This window comes from Chionomys nivalis, chromosome 18, assembly GCF_950005125.1.
Source record: "Chionomys nivalis chromosome 18, mChiNiv1.1, whole genome shotgun sequence".
In the NCBI taxonomy this organism is placed as follows: Eukaryota; Metazoa; Chordata; class Mammalia; order Rodentia; family Cricetidae; genus Chionomys; species Chionomys nivalis.
The window spans coordinates 63,572,011-63,592,104 of NC_080103.1; the positions used below are offsets into that span (position 1 = coordinate 63,572,011).

Sequence of the window (20,094 nt, forward strand, 5' to 3'; positions counted from 1 at the left end):
ACTTTCCTGAACAAAGGCCTCTTCTTGAGTGGATATGCCAACAAAAAATTCTTCATTTAACTTTTCCTCTGGACAGGTCTAGCCCTTAGTTAGAGATTGGAGGCTTTTTTTTTTGGGGGGGGGAGAAGTTTCCCTATAGTATACTAGGTATTTTAGTGTGTCTTATTTTATAAACTGCTAAATAAGTTATTTCTAGGTGAAAATAGTAATATGAAAATTAGCAGTGGGCCACAGAAATACCCTAAGTTGATTCCAAGATCAGAAGTTGATAATTAAAATCTTCTAGATTCTACAGCCCTTTCCAGGTTCTCACCAGAGTCTATTACTCAGAAGACATGGATTTGTGTTGGATGCCTCTGTCATTAAGCTCCTTCTTTCAATGACCTCTAAGCCTTCTTACCTACCATGTTCATTGGTTTTCCCATTTTAGAGCCGTTCACAGGCTTACCTCTGGATTTGCATGGCTCAGGAGAGACTCATTTGATGTCATCAGATTCCTATATAATTTTCTATGTGGGAACATTTGGGAGACATCAATGTTCAGTCCATATGGTGGTAATATCCCCACTGTGATGCATTAAGTCAGCATCCTGCTTATTTACTGCTATCCGCCATGATGCAGGCAGAAGAAAAATCAGCAGTGATAAAGGAGGAGAAAAACAAAGAAACAAAGTCTTTTCCTCAGAGGCACTGATATCGTCTGATGATCCCATTTACAAGTTAAGTGAGGGGTAAAATCATAGAAAGAACTTCAAATGGTAGAGTGAGGTGATCAGCAATGTGGGATTGGCCTAAGGAAACCTCTGATGCAGAAGCAGCAGTGATATGGTTTCTAGACAGACACACAAGTAGGTTGTGAGCTCTGGAAGACAGAAACTTTGTTCCTGGCTAATGATGCCAGCATGTTCTCTTTGAGGTTCCCTTCTATATCTTATGCTCAGAATTCATAACTGAACAGTAGGCCAGCCATGCTGAGCAGCAGACAACTTTGCAGTGGCCCCGGTCATCCCATCTCTTAGAGCCACTCATATCTTCTGCCTACTCCAGGGTACCAAAGCTCATAGATCACAGCATATGATAGAAGTCATGGCATCTCACCTTTGAGATCAAATTATAAAAATATCAAGGCTTCCCCTGTCTCTTTCTTCTACTCCCCTACCCGCAGTTCTGAGAGAAGCTAACTGCAACTTGAGAGTAGCTTTATGTGCCCAAGACCCTAACCTCTTACCCATAGCCAGCCAGAATCACACTTGCCAAGCGCCCTAGAGAGCACAGAAGCAGACCCCAGACAGAGAGAACTTTGGGCAGCTGCAGTCCAGTCAACAGTTGGGCTCTCACATTCTGAGACGCCCTGAGCCAGTCAGAAACTGCTTTTTCAATTTTGACACCCAATTGCTCTCATAACAGAAACAAAGGAAGAACATAAGGAGTAGACAGGTAAATATCCGTGAATGAAACAGAGCAAATAAAGACAGGTTTCCCGTCACATCTAACGTTCATTTGAGTGACTAGTCCCACAGTATTTGATCACCACTCAGAGCACTCAGTTAAGCAGATAATTATTTGTTTTGTAAGAAAAATGGGATTGTTGAATCTCAAGATTTTTACTTAGTATCATACATTCTCTTCAGATGTCTGGTGTTCTCTGTTACCACATCCAGTGCTGATCTGACTACTCCAATGAGCTTTTAGGCAAATGTTTGAAGCCTTCACTCTCACCACTCTGATACACCTAAAGGAGAGCCACAGGGGCATTGCAAGGAGAGAGACGGCTTATACCCGTGTTTAAACCAAAACACGGAGATTCTAGATTTTTGCACACATAAAGCCCATCACATTGCTACAGGGGCGCATTATAATATCACAGGTCTCATATACTCTGGCATTTTCTACAGATTGCCAGGCATTTGTAGCTTTTAAGACAAAATAAGTCAAGAAAAATTTAAAGACCCATCAATGGCCTGCAGCTTGCTTGTGATTCCAAGAAAACTTAATCTCTTAATTCCTGAGCTGTTATTTTAAAACTAAAATGCCTTTTTCCTAAAACTACATTAGATTTATTTTATTAGAAAAGCAAACTAAAGGAATGTACAAAACTCTCATGTGCCTCTAGGATATAGGTTCAGATGGCATTCAGATAGGCTATACATGGAAACAGCTTTCTTTATTCTGAGGATGTCTTTATTCCGCGGATGTCTTTATGTAGTTTCCATTTCGCAGACGTCAAAACTAATGTATCATGCATTCTTGGTCTACATTTTTCTTCTTAGATTCTTGTTGACATAGCATAAAACAAACATTGTGAATTGCAAATACCTCTGAAAATGATTGCTAAATATAAAAGTTATAGCTGTGATATACATAACAGTCTACCAAAAATACCCAGTGTCCTTCTCTAAGAAACATTTACAAAGTCTTATATTTCCAAACAGTTCAGACAAATTCTTCAATCTAATTTAATTTTACTTGCTACTGGGAGTATACTGAAGGCCTACAGAACACACACATCAATTAAGAGTACTGCTACTCAATGTCTACAAAGTCCATATTATCAATTCATGTTAGATTATAACTTATATATTACAACTTACATCAAAAACATCCTTACAAGGCATATCAGGTTTATTTTGTATTTCAGATTGAAGCCCTTATATGCTACCTTTGCAGCTGCTCCTCTGTACACTTAGTGTTTCTCCTAGAACTGAATGTGTACAATCGGATAAGCAATCACTGTTCTTCCGTCTTGACTTATGTTCTAGCTAGCTGTGGTTTTGCTTTCAAAGTGACAAGCAAAAGCTGTCCAGATGAAACAGCAGCAATAGCTTTCTGCGCAGGAGACCAACACTTGAACACATGCGCCCTCATTTCTACCTGTCTAGGATTCCAGTCCAGGAAAGGCATTACTTATACACAGGTTGCTGTGGGGTGGAGCACATGCCTCCCTTTGAAGCTTTCATCTTAACTGTCACACGGGGAGAATTATCAACCACATGGTTCTCCGGTTCTCCATGTGTTTGTCTAAGCAGATTCAAGGTATGGCTGGGACTCCTCATCAAACCCATGCACTGTGTAGCAGTGATGAAATTGCATCACACATAATTGCACTTAAGTTAATTTATCAGTGTATTTAGGCTTATTTGCTCAGGGAATAAATTTATAAAGGAAAAATTAAGTTTTTATACAGCAGAGGAATATGGCTAAACTTTGTTGAAAGTTTGGAAATACACTGATATACTTGATGTCTTGCAGAACAGAAGTAAAGCAATAAATACTAACACAGTACACAGGCAAAGTATATCACTTTAAGTGCGTGAAAAATATTACAAATAGATTTTGATCTTGAAAATAATTATTCCTATGCAACACAAACCATATCACTATACATGAATGAAGGAAAGCAGGGGAAAAAGTATTTTACAAAGCTGCATAAAATTAGCTTTTGCTTTAAAATAACCTGTATTCTTATATAAATCATCTTTTAAAATAGACTGGCAAAAAAAAAAAACAGTTTGTAAGAAAATGTGAATATAACCCTTTCTTTTTCACTTGCTAAACCACTTTAGGATTTCTTGAAAAATTTTAGTCTTTTTTACTCTTAAAAATCTCTGGCTTTGACGGGAGACTGTAAACTATCACAACCCACAGTGTAACCTGCAGAGTGAGCACCCTAGACTGATGCTCGGGAAACGGCTGTCAGAATGACAGAGATGCTGGTTTAGACTCTTGGCAAGGGTCTTCAGCCATGAGCAAGACCTCTGCCAGTGAGCAGGTTTGCAAAGCAGGAAGTCTACTATTTCATACAAATCCACAGTGTTTACTGTAGATTTGACCTTTAGTGAGAACGTGTGGAACAATTCTGTGAAAATGGCAAAGCTGCCAGAATAAACGTGAAAAGCCATTTTTTTTTTCTAGTAGGAAAACATCACAACGGAAACTGTGAAAAAGATGTGGTCACTTACTTTGGTAGAGTTTTCAAGTGATTTTCTCTTAGCTCCAAGATTCGCAATTTGACAAGTCTATAGAAAAGAGTTTCGAAAATTACCTTTTTAAAATCACTATTTCTATATAAAAACATCCGCATGGCAAGGTGAACAATCACGGTCACTAATTAGACAGAAATTCTCAGCTGTTTTTAGAACTGTATCAGATACAGTTATTATTATTTTTAATGGGTATGGGTATTTTGCTTGTATGTGTCTTTGTATACCAAGTGTGTTTGGCCAGTTTTAAAGAAATATGCAAATCCATAATGAGCAGGGTTGCATCATCACCGACCAATGATAAGACTTTTACTAAAACTAAAGGTATTTGATTATATCTTTGAATCCCAGCCTTCTAAGTTTCTAATGTTTCATAACAGCACATTATCTTTTATACTTAATAAATATGTGTGTTGAAAAGGCTATTGACTGTCTTTGAAATTTCAGGTGTTATGTTCATTGGAATATAGAAATGCTTTTCATCAAGAGACTGTAGACAGATCTGAAAGTCAGGCGGAATATTCCAGAGGAAAGAGCCGTCGACTTGGTGTGAACTGAGATGAGTGCACATTCCTTCTCTACAACATTATTCAAGTTAGTCAGCTCCACTGCCCTCCTAACTGTAGCTTCCTCACCAATAGCATCAAACCCTCGGCTTGAATACTTTAAATGATGTCATGCATATAGCACACAATTCCTCACACCAGAAGTTATGGTGTTTGTTCTTTCTGATCTCACTAAAGGACAGTGGAAACACTTTTGTGTGTCATGTTTATTGACTCCAAGATTCACATTTTTCCATTTCTGAAAGGATTTGTGCTTGGGCACCCAAGGATCTTCTGTCTGTGAATGTTGAGCGGAAGATGCTGTTTTCATCTTTTTGCCTCTTGGGTTACAACTGTGTTCCCAAAGGGCACCTCACACATTATGACGTGAGGTTTGCAGTAGGAACACATTGTTATACAGAACTAGATTGAATTTTATATCTGTTTCTCACAAAGCTCTGTAAAACAAATACTAATTGGATTTGCCAAAATCTTGATTTTTAAGGAAAAAAAACCTCACTATTTAAACAATTTCATCTGTCATCTCTCTTTAGTATGCTTTTAGGTATTTATCCAAGCCTCTTTCCTTTTCCTTCTCTCAAGTTAACTTTCTTTTAATTCAATTCTTTATGAAGTAACATGCTTCAGTGCACAAAAGTTCCACTAGTGAGAGTTCCTTAGAGATCTGAAAACCTCACATCCCAGTGATTGTGCTAATATGATGTTATAGACCTATTCAGTCTTTTAAGGGTACCAACCTTCAAGTTGGAAGAGAATTTGAGCATCCTTTTGTCAAACCACCTACCCGAAGGCAGAAAAAATGCTTAGGTAATGAATTATTATAAGTAAACATTATGTTATTAAACAGAGAATATTTTGACAGATTATATAAAACTTAAATTCTAATTCAAAGTAGCTTTTGTATTGCTGTTATGTATCCTCTGGGTCTAAACCTCATACTCATTTTAGAACTGCTTAAAGAGAAAGGACAAAAACAAAAAATTCATGACAAAAAGTGTCTTAAGGGATCAAAAATATTTTGTGATTTTTCTCATCTTAAAGCACATTGTCCTGTAGTTGATACCCAAAGGACAAGTTTAGTTTATAAGGGCTGATGGAGTTGGGGAAACAATTACAAACGCAAGACCTAAAAAATTTCTTTCATGTGTATTGTTCAGGATGATGAGGTATCCTCATCCATAGAAGTGAAGGAGCCTGGGACATGTTACTGCATTTACAGTGGGCAAGAGAGATCTCTGTGTGTTAGGTGACTCCATCACCCCACATAATGTCCTACTTATCCCGGTCAAGAGGCAGGTGCTGAGTCACACCCAGTTAATCATTTGAACAGCTTCGAAATAATCAACCAAGGCTGACAATGATGTTAAAATGCCTTTGGTGTTTATGACATAAATGCTATCCAAGAAAATACTCTTGGAAGATTCTGAAACAAAATATGAATAAAAACCAAAGTCATCTAGAAGTTTATCCTTTTATTACATGTATTTATATTGGGAAAACAGTTTATATATTTGCTATGCTACTTTTCTAGCCTTATCTAGGGTTAGAAAGTGCTTCCCAGGACCACTAATTTCTGTACAGCTCTGTCACATAGGAGCAGCACCATAGAGTTAGTCAAACTCTTATGTGATTTCACAGTTTTCATTTTTAAAATAATGAAAAATACACTTGTCTACAAAACCCAGAGATGGCATGAGCCATTTCTAGTAACGAATTTCAAAGGCAATGGTAATAACCATTTTTGAAGTTTTTTAAGCATATTATGTAAATTGGTTTCAGAAGCAAGGACAAGTAAAATCCCTTGTTTAATTTGTATTGTGTCAAATATTTGGGGAGATGGACATTTCTCCTGTAATCGCTACCTATTTCCATTTTATCAAAGCTGCCTGTGCAACCACCCACATACTCCTGAAAGTCATGGCTTCATGCTCATTTGCAAGAACTCGATACATTAAGGATGTTACTTGTTTTTCTTAAATAATGGAAATGTTTTTCTGCTTTATTTTGTCTTTATCATTTATTCTATATGAAAAACATTTAGATGAGAAGTATAGTCTATCTACATGCCTACAATGCTGTTCTTTGCTTCCTGCCTATAAAGCAATTTTGCAACCCAAGAGCCATGGGCAGTTTTCCTCCGTTTGCTCATAGTATCTGGACTTCTTTTTTTTCGAGACAGCGTTTCTCTGTGTAGCTTTGGAGCCCATCCTGGAACTCTCTCTGTAGATCAGGCTGGCCTCAAACTCATAGACATCTGCCTGCCTCTGCCTCCTGAGTGCTGGGATTAAAGGCGTGTACCACCACTACCTGGCTTAGACTTTCTTTTTTTTTTTTATATTTGACTTTAATTCACCTAAAAATTGTTTTGAATATGTGAATACATAATTTTATGTTAATTATTATTATCCATTTAATTAACACTTATTGTGTACCAATAAGACCCAACTTTAATCAGCGCTGTTACTCACATCCTGGTACTGGTGAAGCAGTTAGCAGAGGCAAAGCGAGATTACACAGGTTAGATCTCTTATGCTTACCTTCCAAAGTTGGCTGGAAGAAATTCAAGGAAGGCATCATTCAGGTAGAGCTGGGTCAGGTTAAGAAGCTGCGTGAAGCCATCGGGTAGTCTAAAAGGGAGTTAAAGAGTTAGTCACTGCATCAATGTTGCTATAGAAACAACAAAAATCTATTTTAGGGAAGGAGAAAGAGAAATGAAGTATGTCTTCAAAGTCTCCTTTGGTGTGAGTAATGAAAGAATTTATTGAGCATACAGTTACAGCTGGAACTTTAAAAAACTTTGCCTGTTATTAAAATAAACGATCCCTTCCCCCGTTCATGTTGCTCTCTGAATTGGCATTGATGTCATTGAGAGCTGGAATCTTGTACTGTTGGCTGCACCTTCTGTATCAGCCAAGATATTTTTATGGGAATCTCAAGCTCAGTGACCATGTGACTTTGAGATGAACTGGCTACTCCTAATAGAACAGTCACATCAAGTCAGGCAAGGACTTCTCAATGGAAATCTAACAATTTCAGTCCGTCATCAGCATTTCCCTACAGCTTATCACTGTGACGGTGAAGCCTGGCCCGTGTGAAAATGAATTAAACTGACTCCCACTCCAATGCCAGCTTTACATGTGTATACAGACGCAAAGTTGGTTTAAGTCCTGTTAATTAAAGATGACCAAGAACATTGGGAACATATTTGAACAGAATCATAATGGCTGTGAGTGACATTGAAAAGGGAGAGTAATCTTGAGTAGAATTTTAGAAATTAGATGAAATAATTACTTGAAACATGAAATCTTTACCCTTTTTATTTAATTGAAATATTCTCCAGGAGACTTTTTCTTAGAACAATATTGGATTTTTTCCCTATTACTGTATTTCTATTTTAACTCTTTAATATCCTTATTTATAGTCTTGTCTGGACTTCTATAACACATTTCTAAGTTGCCTTTTCCTCACTTTGTAACCTGCTTCCCTGTGGTGACTGCCAGCATCATGGGCCAAAGTGAATGACTCCGGTGTTTCTGGCCTACAGTCATCCAGACGTCACCGGCCATCCACTCTGCATGCCCACTACTTTCGTCAACAGACCTTGCTTCGACTGCAGCCTCCTCACTCCACTTCTGGAACATAACATGTGAATTTTTCCTCATTCTTCCTCTCCATCTGCTCAAACTTTCCTAAGAAATGTTTTCTCCATGTAAAAGAGTAAGTGTTCAGATGCAACAGAGTGGAGACGCAGAACTAGTACTGTGGATACCACCCATGCTTTTCCCTGACCACACCTTCCAGTTTGTCTCTCTGCTCTGTAGCCTTGGACGTCCTGGAACTCTCTCTGTAGACCAGGCTGTCCTTGAACTCATAGAGATCCACCTACCTCTGCCTCCCAGGTTCTGAGGCACGTGTCAATTTTTGGTCTGTCTTAATTCTTAAATGTTCATTATTTTATTTTTGAAGGCTTTTAATGTGTAACTAACTTCCTAAAAAAATAAACCTAAACCTGTTTATTTTGTTATCATGTTATATAAATCAAATCATATTGTTTATATTTTCCTTAGGCTTTTTTTTTTTTTTTTTAAAAAAACAGCTTCACATTTTTTTTTTCAGTTTCATTCATTTGAATGGTAAATGTTGGTCTGTCTTGGAAAACCCTGACATTATGCAGGCACAGCACAGCTTAGCATTTTCCTGAAGATGAAGGATAGTTATTTCCAGATTTTACCTTAGTGGTCACAAATGTTTCTTTGGTGAAGTCATTTGAACACATAACCCAATGTTCCTTCACGAGAGGTTTGCATAAATGCTGTTCCCGAAAGTGACATTATTGAGTTGTATGAAATGCAAGTTTAAATTTACTCAGGATAGCCAAATTTTATTCATAGCTCCGTCCTTTTATAACCCAAAGCATCTGCATAAGAGCTTCCTTTTTTTGTGTGTGTCCGTTTTATTTCATGTATGTGTGGGTGTTTTACTTGCATTTGTATCTGTAGACCCTGTGAATACGGTGCCTGAAGAGACCAGAAGGGGGCGTCTGATCCCCTAAAATCAGAGTTAAAGACTAGGTTCCCATAACAGAATCCAGGTCCTCTGCAAGAACAGTCTATGCTCTTAAGGCAGAGCCATCTCTCCAGTCCCTCTGTTCTTCTTGACCGTTGGTTTTACTATTATTGTTGTTGTTTTGTTTTTTGGTATCACATTTGTAAACTTGGTAATGTAAAATAGTTTACTTCTTATTAATACAATGATTATTTAAATGATTTATGATGGTTTTTAATTTTCACCTTCTGTGGAAAACGTGTTTATTCATTTTGGTTGTTTTCCTACACCTCTACCCTGACTCTCACCCTGTGGTTTTTTGTTTATTGAGCCTGGCAATGTCCCCTGCAAGATGGCATCTTGAGCTAGGGCCTCAGAATAATTTAGGGGCAGTTCTCAGTTACTGTGGAGCAGGAGTGAATAGCCTCCCCCCTCATCTGCTTTGTCTACAACTCTGGAGAATTTTATGCCCTTGAAGCATCCCCCTGAGACGGAGTCCAGCGGAGCTCTTGAATGGTTGACAACACATTTCCTGGGACTCTTGCCAGAATATTCTGCCTTCATTCATTCTAACAGCTGCTTTTTGTCAACTCAAACTAAACACAGAATTCCCTTCTTGGAAATAATTTTCTTTCATTATTTTTTATTAGCACGCTGATTATGCAGATGGGCAGGCTTCACAGTGACATCCTCCATGTAAATGTTATCTACAGATTTGGTCGACTCTGCTCCTGCACCTTTCTCTGTCTCTTCTTGGTCTCTCACAGTTTCTCTTCCACTTCCAAGTCTTCTGGTTTTCTTTGTTTTTAAATTCATGCCTAAAGCTTTCCCTAAATAATTTCAACTTATTATTTCATCACTTTTTAAAATTAAAAATCATTATTTATTGTGGGGGCCATGCATGCCACAGTGTGTATGGATATCAGAGAACAACTTTGTTTTTTCCTTCTGATTTTACATGGATTCTGGGGATTGGGTTCAAGATTCTAGATATGTGGATCAAATGCCTTACCCACTCAGGCAGCTTTCTGCCTCTCCCACCCCGCCCCTTTTTTGGGACAGCGTCTGGCTATACATCCCAGACTGGCCTTGAATTATTGGATAGTTCAGGCTGGTTTCAAAGTCAAATCAGTCTTCTTACCTCAGTCTCACCAGTACTGGGGGGTACTGACATGTTTACAGCAGACTTGGCTGCAACTTTACATACAATAGTTTGGCATGGACTTGTAGTGATTCTTTACAAATTCTCAGGGCACTGTTTTTTTTTTTTTTTTTTTTTTTTTTTTTTTTTTTTTTTTTTTTTTTTTGGTTATTTCATTCTGCAACTACCTTGCTCCAGCTTGAATTTAAAGTGATTTTGGTTTTGGATAAAGCTTCCAGGAGGGTATTTGTATAAGCTTACTCTTTGGGAAAGAGGGATTCATGGAAACGGGAATGGGGGAGAGCAGATGATGGGGCTTTATAGTGTAGAGATGAGTAGAGACCCCAGACAGAGACCTAGTTCAAGGAGAGTTAATGGAACAGTGTCAGGAGTTGACATTGGAGAATAATCTGTAGGAGACGGAACTTAGAGGGTTTTGAATTCTCACCCTACAGGTGTGGCCTTGGTCCTACAGAAAGCAACTTCACTGAATAGTTATTGTTCTTCATGTCTTCTTTTGTGTGCACTGGAGCCTGCATGCCTTCTACATGGTAGTTTCTTGCAGTGGCAGAGAGGTTACATAGATTTCTAATGAGACTTAGCCATTGTCCTTCTTTGATATCACAAGAATTCGTTATGACTTTAGAAAAAGGAAGAGGCATAAACATATGCAAAATGAGGGAAAGAAAAGGCAGACCATGCCAATTTTAGTAAAGGTGCACTCATGTAGTACTTGAACTCGTGTGTGGTGAGGCAGGAGGATTGTGAATTTGAATTTATCTTGAGCTATATAGCAAGGTTCTGTCTCAATAAACCAGAGGGGGAAAGTCACTGCAAATTTTTTAAAAAGCATAAAACACGAGCTTTCTAGTTATGGGATATTTGAAGTGTGGGCCTTCCTCAGTCTTCTCTCTGTAGGTGGCAATAAATGAAATCTTATTGTTCACTCTGATCAACAGCTTGCTTCCCTATTACTGCTTCTGTGGCAATGTTTACACAACTTGGAAACTCATAATGACAGAGAATTTCCATTAGGCTTAAAAATTGACCATGTGAACCTGATTTAAAATGAAAACTTAGATTAATAAACATAAATCGTATGAAAAAACCAGTATACAAAGTAATATTTTAAACCTAGTTATACACATACATGCTGACATTTTACATGGGCCTTTCTACTTAAAAACACAGAGTTGGGCTTGTTGGCGTGGCTTGCTGAATTTATCAGGGCTGTATTTTATCCCAGCTTACTTCAGTATAAATTCACTAACTAATCTCTCTACAAGAGATGGAAAATGAATGCCATCTTCTTGTTTCCCTCACGAAGTTCTCACTTATCTGGCAGGAAGCTTCTAGCAATTGCTTATAGTAGCACTGAGGAATTTTTTATTGTTAGCAAGGATAAATCAATATTACTTCAGGATAAGAAGTCTTCTAAACTGCCTCATACTGTACTGTGAAAATATAGACGATAAGGTGGGCTAGGCATTATCTTCATGATATTTGTAGCCAGTAAATTTACTCGAGAAAACATTTGGCTTTTATTAACTTTACGTCACAGCTGTAGTTTCTAAGGGACTAATCCCACTGACGAATCCTTCTGTTTTCGTCAGAGAGCCTGAGAAAGTGTGAGGGAGAAGAAATACCTTAGAAAGTGACGAGATGGATTTCATGGATTCTCATTAGCATTCAAAGTAGTCATGGAAGCCAATAACATACACAGTAAGGATAATTTGATAGTAAAATGACTTTACACTCTTTAAAAATTTGATGGTTTTCCACAGTTGATTGATTTGTTAAAATAAAAGTGTTAAAATTAAACGGTTCTCTTACGTAAACATTTTTTTAATTTCTTGAATTAAAATGTATGTATTCTACCCACCATAAAGGACAGGCAACGGTAGACACAGATACTCATACATGAAGAGATACGCAGTACTGGAACTAAAGCTAAAAGTTCTGGGCTTGAACTGCAATTCTGCTAACATCTGTGTGACCTTTGAAATACGTTTTCTTCAGCAGACTCAGTTTCCTCGCTTGTGAATGGTGATTCTAGCACCAGCTACTCAGATGTGATTCCACAACCAAACGCTTACTTGTTTTGTGGTCAGAACCATGTGATAACAGTCACAGGTCTTCTCATTAGTGTATTCTTCCTATATTAACTAGAACTCTGTTTTAAAAATCTTTTATAACCGTTTATTTTCATCACTGAGAAATAATTTTTAGATTTACTGCAGACAACTTTGCTTCAGTCTTCTTTTATTATGTTTTCTCTAGAAGCTAACTAAAAATGTATTTTAGACATCAGACCTATAATAGGATGGTTAAGTTCCATTGAAGTAAGTTTTATATGTTGTAATTAAAGAGTCAATGTGTAGACTTCTGCTCTAATTGGGATGACATTTTATATATAAATACTTTAATTTATATGGGTTTAAATTAAGAAATTGATATATGATATTATAGAACACTTGGAAAGGTAATAGAAAAATGAAACGTAACCCCAACTCCTTCACACAGCTATGATGTGCATTTCATAATTTTTTTTAAAAAATATTTTTTAACAATAAGAAAATTTGTTTGAACTGCATTTTTATTTCTCCTTTATTTTATAATGATTTTTTGCAGTGTTGTATAAACAGTGGCTAAATAATTTATAGAACTTCTTCAGACACTTCTGAGAGTAAAGAGGGGTTTGTGTTGATTGTACCCTGGGATAAACACCATGATAAGCAGAGATCATGATGTGTAGTCTTTCTGCACAGTAACATATTACTGTCATTGAATTCTGAATATTTATTTTTAATTTATTTCTACTTTATCTGTATGTTATGTGTATGTACATGAGCACACATGGAGAGACCAGAGGACGGCATTAGGTATATTTCTTTATTGGTTTCCCTTTTATTCTCTTGGGGCACTGTCTTTCCTGAACCTGAAGCTCCCCATTTTGCCAGTCTGGTCTGTCAGAGAGCTCTTAGGATGCTCCTGTCTTTGTTCTTCACAGCTGGAGTTTGGGGCACAGGGTGGCACTCCCAGCTTCTGTGTGGGTGCCGGGGACTTGAACCCAGGTCCTCATGGCTGCACATGAAGTGCTCCGTTCATTGGCCACCTCCACAGGCAGATTTCAGATGTTCTTGAGAGTTAAAAATATATCTTTGATTCATAGCAAAGATGCTTCATAGTGAAAATAACCAGGGAATTAAATACTAGTTTCAGTTATTTATTATGGTAAATGGCAATGAAAATAGTTACATATTTTGTGAGGTTGTGGTAATACAGCTAGAGACCAGAGAGGCACGGGTTTTCTAGTAAACATCCAGCTCTGTTTTCTTACTGAGTAGTTACTTTTAGGTTTGTTTTAATTACGTTCATTAACAGCTGAGAGCAAACCAAAATAGTGATTCTAAAAAGCATAAATTTTATGTTTCCAGTGTTTTCACCACTTAATATTTCATAATTTTTTATGGAAAGAAATTAAAAATAAATGAATAAAAATTAATAAAAGCAAATCTATCTTTTGAAAAGACCAATAAAACTTAAAAATTGCTAGCTAGCATGATCAAGCCAACAATAAGACTCAAAGTCAATGATGTATGAGAGAAGAATACCAGAACACAGAAATAGAAACAGTCAAGGACCAAGAAAACCTAAGTGAAAACAGCAAGGCATGACTTGTACAAAGTGCACAGGTTTCTGAAAAACTGTTGCTGCTAACACCCCTGAGGAGAAATAGCTGATTTGGGTAGCTTATTAGCTATCAAGTGAAGGCTAACAGCCATAGTGGGAACCTCAGACCTAATAGCTGCATGGAAGAAGACCACCAACACTTACTGAAGGGATAGAACTAAGTCTATGCAAATTACTACAGCGAATTGAAGAGAAGATTTCTCAACTCGCTTCATGAAAATGGTTTTACCTTGATAACAAATGGAATTAGCAGAAGCATACAACGGGTATATTTTATGAAATCAGCAGACAGAGCATTAACAGATATTAGTAAATCAGAGCAATTGAAAACATAAATGAGCAATAGTCATGACTAAACAGTTTGTCCTTTGGCAAGAACGAATGATAGGAAGCATTGAAGAATGTGAGTCACCATAAAACCAAGTGATCACAGATCTTACAAATCAGCTATGGCTAAACTCAACACCCACTGAAAATAAGCACTCTGCAAAACAGATACCAAAGTTGTGACAAATCTAGTGTATGGTAGGCTTGTTTTTTCTGTGTTGTCAAGATTAGGGGTTTCTTATTAGCTAACAGAATATGGCTGTGTAGTGGGATGCCACATCCGTAATTATCTTCATGACTCACCCTCACTTAGTGTTGACCTCGAGGAAGCCAGATGCTAGGTAACAAGTTGCATCTGGATATAATTATACAGCAGGGAGATGCTCCCTTTAGATTCCCACAGCATCTTTCGGGGTAGCCAGCAGAAATCTGGGATCTCAGCTCCCTGTGTGAGAAGGGAATCTTATAACAGCCCAATTGAGCTCTGGAGTGGATTCTTGTTCCTCTGAAAAATAACTCTTTCCTTGGCTTCTGGAGGTGAGACCATGAACCAGCAGCTGAGATTGGTCGTGTACAAGTTCCTGAACCAGGAACTCTGGAAAATGATGGTATCACAACCGTTTATCACACAGAAGGAAAGTAATATAGATTTTGGTACTCAGAATAAGATCTCTGCTGCGACAGCTTCCCAAAAAATGTGGCTTTGGAACACAGAAGAGGAGACTGTTCAAATCCAGAGAGAAAAAAACGACAAATACAGGTCATGACAGACAGAGACTGCATTTCCCTGCGTGAATCTCACTTGGAAGACCTGCCAGTGAGGGTGTCAAAGGAAGTGAAGGCCAGTTATGGGACCTTCCCTTAACTTGACAGAGGGTCTGTATGAGAAAAGAAGAAGCAACACAGATAATGAAAAACTGACAGCGCTGTCTGTTTTCACTTCTTTATTCAATGTGAGGTCCTACAAGATAAATAAGGCAAGAAAAGTCAATATTCAGCAGGTAAATAAAAACAATGAAATACGACAAATTCACAGACAACATGGTTGCTTACACCGAACCTCTCCCCAAATGTTTAGAAATCGCCCAGTAGAATTAAGAAACGAAGTTTAAGTAGTTTTACAAGTTATAGCATAAATATATAAAATTGTATTTTATTAATATACATGGCAAAAATAAATGGATTAATAAAAATTATCCACAATAGCATAAAATGTAAACTCATGCAAATAAATAAGATATGTATTATTTGCATGTGGAAAATCTACAAAATGGATAAAAAATTTAAAAGATATGAAAAAGACTTGGAAACATTTTCAAATTTCAGTTTCTCAATATTTCCGAGATACTAGTTCTAGCCAAATTGGCCAACTGATTCAATGCAATCCCCGTCAAAATCCCGTCAGACATTTATATCTTTGAAGAAACTGGGAAGCTGATTGTGAAATTTATATAGAAAAGTAAAAGGCATCTACTAACTTGTATGATTATGATAAGAAAGTTAATGAGGGCTTATATTACATGACTTCATGATTTACAATGCAGCTATATATAGTAATTGAGAGAGTATCGGTGGTGTAAAGACAGGCATATAGATTGGTGTAAAAACAGAAAAGAAAGCACAAATGGACCTAAACACATATAACCTGTTAGATTTCATTAGAGGCACCTGGCAGCCCTATTCAGGATGGTACTATTCCTAATAATGGATCAGGAGCAACTGGACACAGACATCAGAAAAAAGCCTCACGACCATTAAGCCCCGTTGATTTGCAGAAGTCTGCTCTTGGGCGAACCATAAGCTAAAGGGAAAGCCTGAGTTACAAAAGATGTAGAGCAAAGCTTCAGAAGACCAAGCAGGACTCTGAACTTAGCAAAGGCAGGAAACTGGGATGCATGCTATTAAACAGGACTTCATATAAACGTAAAAGCCTCTCCGTGAAGGGCGATATTTAGAGTGTGAAGGAACAAGCCACAGAACTGGGACTCATACTGCACCCGGAATCTGAAAATAACTTATAATTCAGCGTTAAAAAGGCAAGTCAAGAAAAAAAAAATTGAATTGCTGCCAAAGAAACAATACCTTTAATTAATATGCAGAGAAATATGCTGATTGGACACCATAAATGTAAATTAAAACCACAAGGAGACAGCATATCTACCAGACTGACTGAAATCGAAGAAATGAGAACTTATGATGTTGGATGACGGCAAGGAAACAGCCACCATTTGCAAAGGTTCGTCAGCGTCTCCTAAGCTCAGGTACATGAGTTCTGTAATCCCTGTTGAACTGCCCCAGGCATTTAAGCAACCTAAATGACATCTGGGCATGAATTTCTCCAATGTCTACACACAATTTCTACCAGTGGTGTTTGTAAACAATCTCAGCTCCCATCAAGGGACCTGTGATTTTTCTGCAATGGGACGTTCCTGCCAATAAAGGCACTGGTATGTAGACAAACTGACAGCCAACAAGATGAGTTAAAACAATCTGACACAGACAGCAGCCATTCATAATGCCTTCTGGAAAAGACAGCGGGCTAGACGAGTTCTGGGGGTGTTGAAATGATGTAATTGGTTACAGTTAGTGACTAACTACCTGTAAAAATATACTCAGTTGCATACCTAAAATGGGGATTTTACTCACTTAGCTTTAAAAAGTCTGAATTTGAAAATGGACATACTACTTAAATCTGCTTCTCTATTGACTATGTTTTTATACACTCCCAGACTGGTTGATGCTTAAAGTGTTAAGTGTATTTTGATGAAATAGGTAATTTAAAATGTTTCACAAGTTTAAATATATGAAATGAGTTTGGAAGTAGCTTGATAAATCTAGTTTTTAAATTCTTAGTGTTGTAATTTTATTATGACTTCAATCCCCCAAGACTTGTAATTACTAAACAATACATTGTCTTAGAATCTAGAAAAATAAAGAAAACAAACAAACAACAGACAATGTAAAGCAGACCAGCTCTTCATCCACCCTGTGTGTCAGTCTTGGTATGAGAGGCTGGTAGCTCCATTACGTTGAGTTGCTGATAAAAATGCAATTGTTGTAGAGTTGGGGAAAAAGTTTTCAAGGTCTGGATTTGTTTTCCCCTTCCATATTTTAGTTTGAGGTAGAAACTCTGATTTTGAAGCATACCACATTGTTTAATGTATTGTATTTTCTACTAGGGCGTGCATATTGTTTCTTTAGTTATCCACTATAAATTTCCTTCTCATTCCTTTGTGTCTTCTGGTGCAAAACTCTGACCAGCCTCTTTGTGCGTTTTGAGAATATTCCCCCAGCTGAGAACTCCAGCCTCCTCTACGCATGTGGACAAAGTCCTGGAGGCTTTTACTCTCCGCTTCATGTAATTAAGATGGCGCCTCTCTCTGAAGACCACCATCTGCATTCCAGGTCCAGTCTGCTTCAGACTCTTTCAGGTACTAAGACGTCAGCAGCCTTTCTGGGTTCTATTTTTACTACCATCTTACCTGTTCATGTTTCCACAGACCTCTCACTCCAGGACAAATCTGAGTCAGCAAGATAGTCACATGTTGAGTTTCATTTTCCCATGAGATTTCATAGCTAATAGATTTTGAACCACAAACAACCTTTTTATTTTCTGCTAGAATATTTATCATTCACATCTCTCCATCTACTATACCTTTAGGCTTTTTCGTTTACTCTAGCTGCTATTTCTGCGACCCAGGCATTTCTTATTTGGAGTCAGACTCAATTTCTTTGGTGGGGACACTCAACTCCAAAGCATTTGTGGGCACCTTTAAATTTCCTCTGTTTTGAATTTCCATCAGGTCCATGATGCTAATTTCTCACCATGACTGCAACCAATATCTATTTTCTTGATTTTGACTCTCACCCTTGGAATACTGCTGAGAATTACAAAAAACCAATGCCATGGCTGCTCAAAGTAATGCCATACTGTGCCAGCAGGGTCTTCCTTCTCATTCATGCTTTTTAACCATCTTAATGAAACCCCAAGCTCTTGGTAACTTTCCAACCATTCTGTTAACTAAAACCATTGATTTTATGTTCAAAACTATTATCACAAAAGTTCCATCTAAGCACACCATAAGCCAATATAAATACAAATAAAATATAAGTAAAAATCAAATAATTTATACTCACTTAGAAATAGGATTGACACTGGCTTCAATAATGGTTAAACACTTACAGCACTTTATGTTTTCTGGAAATTCTTGTACACCTAAAAAGTCAGAAAAAAAAGACATGAGTTCATGAATATATCCCAACAAGTTTTATCAAAGCTCTGATTCCTACAGTGAGAACAAACTATCAAAACCACCAAGTTTGGATCTAAACTCCATGTAGGGCAAACATTCAAGCAGAGGTGATAACTGAATATGACAAAGCCACACAAAAAGACAGGTGTACACACAATTTTCCTTATAAAATGAACATCAGATAATACTTTAGGATAGTCACAGCTGGAAGCTGCATGTAAAATCAAGAATAAGCGGATTTGGCTCTTGACCAACTGTCAGGCATGAAAATAAAAGTAGCCTGGTGACACGGTATGGCTTGTTGTAAGGATTCTGACTGTAAAAACACCACGGCACATCCACACTCCCACCACTGGCTTTCAGCTGAGAACACGGAACTGTTTGCCCTCCCCTGTAGGAACACCCCAAGCTCACTTCTGGGAATCTCTGGGCATTCAATCTTCTAATGCGTAGGCTGGGTTTGGAGTCAGGCTGAACTGGCCTTCACATGAGAGCTTTCACTGGTCACTAATTACACGGGGCATTGAGTTTTATAGGCAAAACGGTATGTTTGTTTTTAAAACGGGCATTCTCCTCATTCACAAGCAGCAAATGACATCAGTTAATATTTATACCCCAATTGAGGACACTGTGTTGATACTTCTCCGATGTATTCATTTCAGTAAATGTACCACAAAATTTAACTTGATTATATTCACAAAATTACTGAAAAAAAGGCAAATAGCATTTGTACATTCTGATCTCAAGGCATCTTAGAGATAAAGCTTTTAACATCACAGATTTAATAAAATCTGTATTAACAAATTATTAATTACTTGAAGAAGATAGATACAATAGGTTATGTAGTTGATACATCTAATTACTTCTGTTCTTTAAACTCTGGGCTTTTAAAACATGAGGTTTTATGTTTTACGCTGGGTCAAGCTCTTGAAGTCCAGTTGAGAGGGAAAAGGGATCATATGAGCAGGGGTGGGGTAGAATGGGGTCAAGATCATGATGAGGAAACCCACAGAGACAGCTGACCAGAGCTAGTGGGAGCTCATGGACTCTGGATTGACAGCTGGGGACCAAACCAGGCCTTCTGAATGTGGGTGACAGTTGTGTGGCTTGATCATTCTGTGGAGCCCTGGCAGTGGGACCAGGTGCATGAACTGGCTTTTTGGAGTCCATTCCCTATGGTGGGATACCACGTTCAGCCTTGATGGGGTGGGGTGAAGGAGCTTGGTCGTACCTCTGCATGATATGTCAGGCTTTATTGATTCTCCATGGGAGGGCTCACCCTCTCTGAGGAATGGATGGAGGGAGTGGGGGAGAAGGTGGGAGGAGGGAGGGGGAGAGAGAACTGTGGTTGATATGCAAAAACAAATAAAAAATATGAAGCTTGAACATTTTTAATGCTCCTGTTTTGGGCTGGGGTTGTAGCTCTGTGGGCAAAGCGTTGGCTGATGTGCAGGGAGTCCTGGGCTTGATTCTCAGCACCACATATATAAGGTATAGCGATGCATGTCTTCAATCCCAGCAAAATTGGGAGATGGAAAGAGAATGGTCAATCTTGCTACTTAGTAGTTCAAGGCCACCTAGGGCTACAA

The 20,094-nt window shown here is 37.9% G+C and overlaps 1 protein-coding gene across 9 annotated transcripts in view; it reads right to left on the minus strand.

Annotated features, from left to right (window-relative positions):
* The window catches only part of Lrrc7 (leucine rich repeat containing 7), a 401,293-nt gene that overhangs the window by 179,095 nt on the left and 202,104 nt on the right, over positions 1–20,094 (minus strand). For all 9 annotated transcript variants that reach the window (XM_057793710.1, XM_057793709.1, XM_057793712.1 and 6 more), the window contains 3 exons: positions 18,390–18,468; positions 7,084–7,173; positions 3,960–4,016 (listed from right to left, as the gene is read on the minus strand). In XM_057793710.1, the coding sequence (XP_057649693.1) occupies positions 3,960–4,016; positions 7,084–7,173; positions 18,390–18,468 (226 nt within the window). The remainder of the gene's footprint in view (positions 1–3,959; positions 4,017–7,083; positions 7,174–18,389; positions 18,469–20,094) is intronic.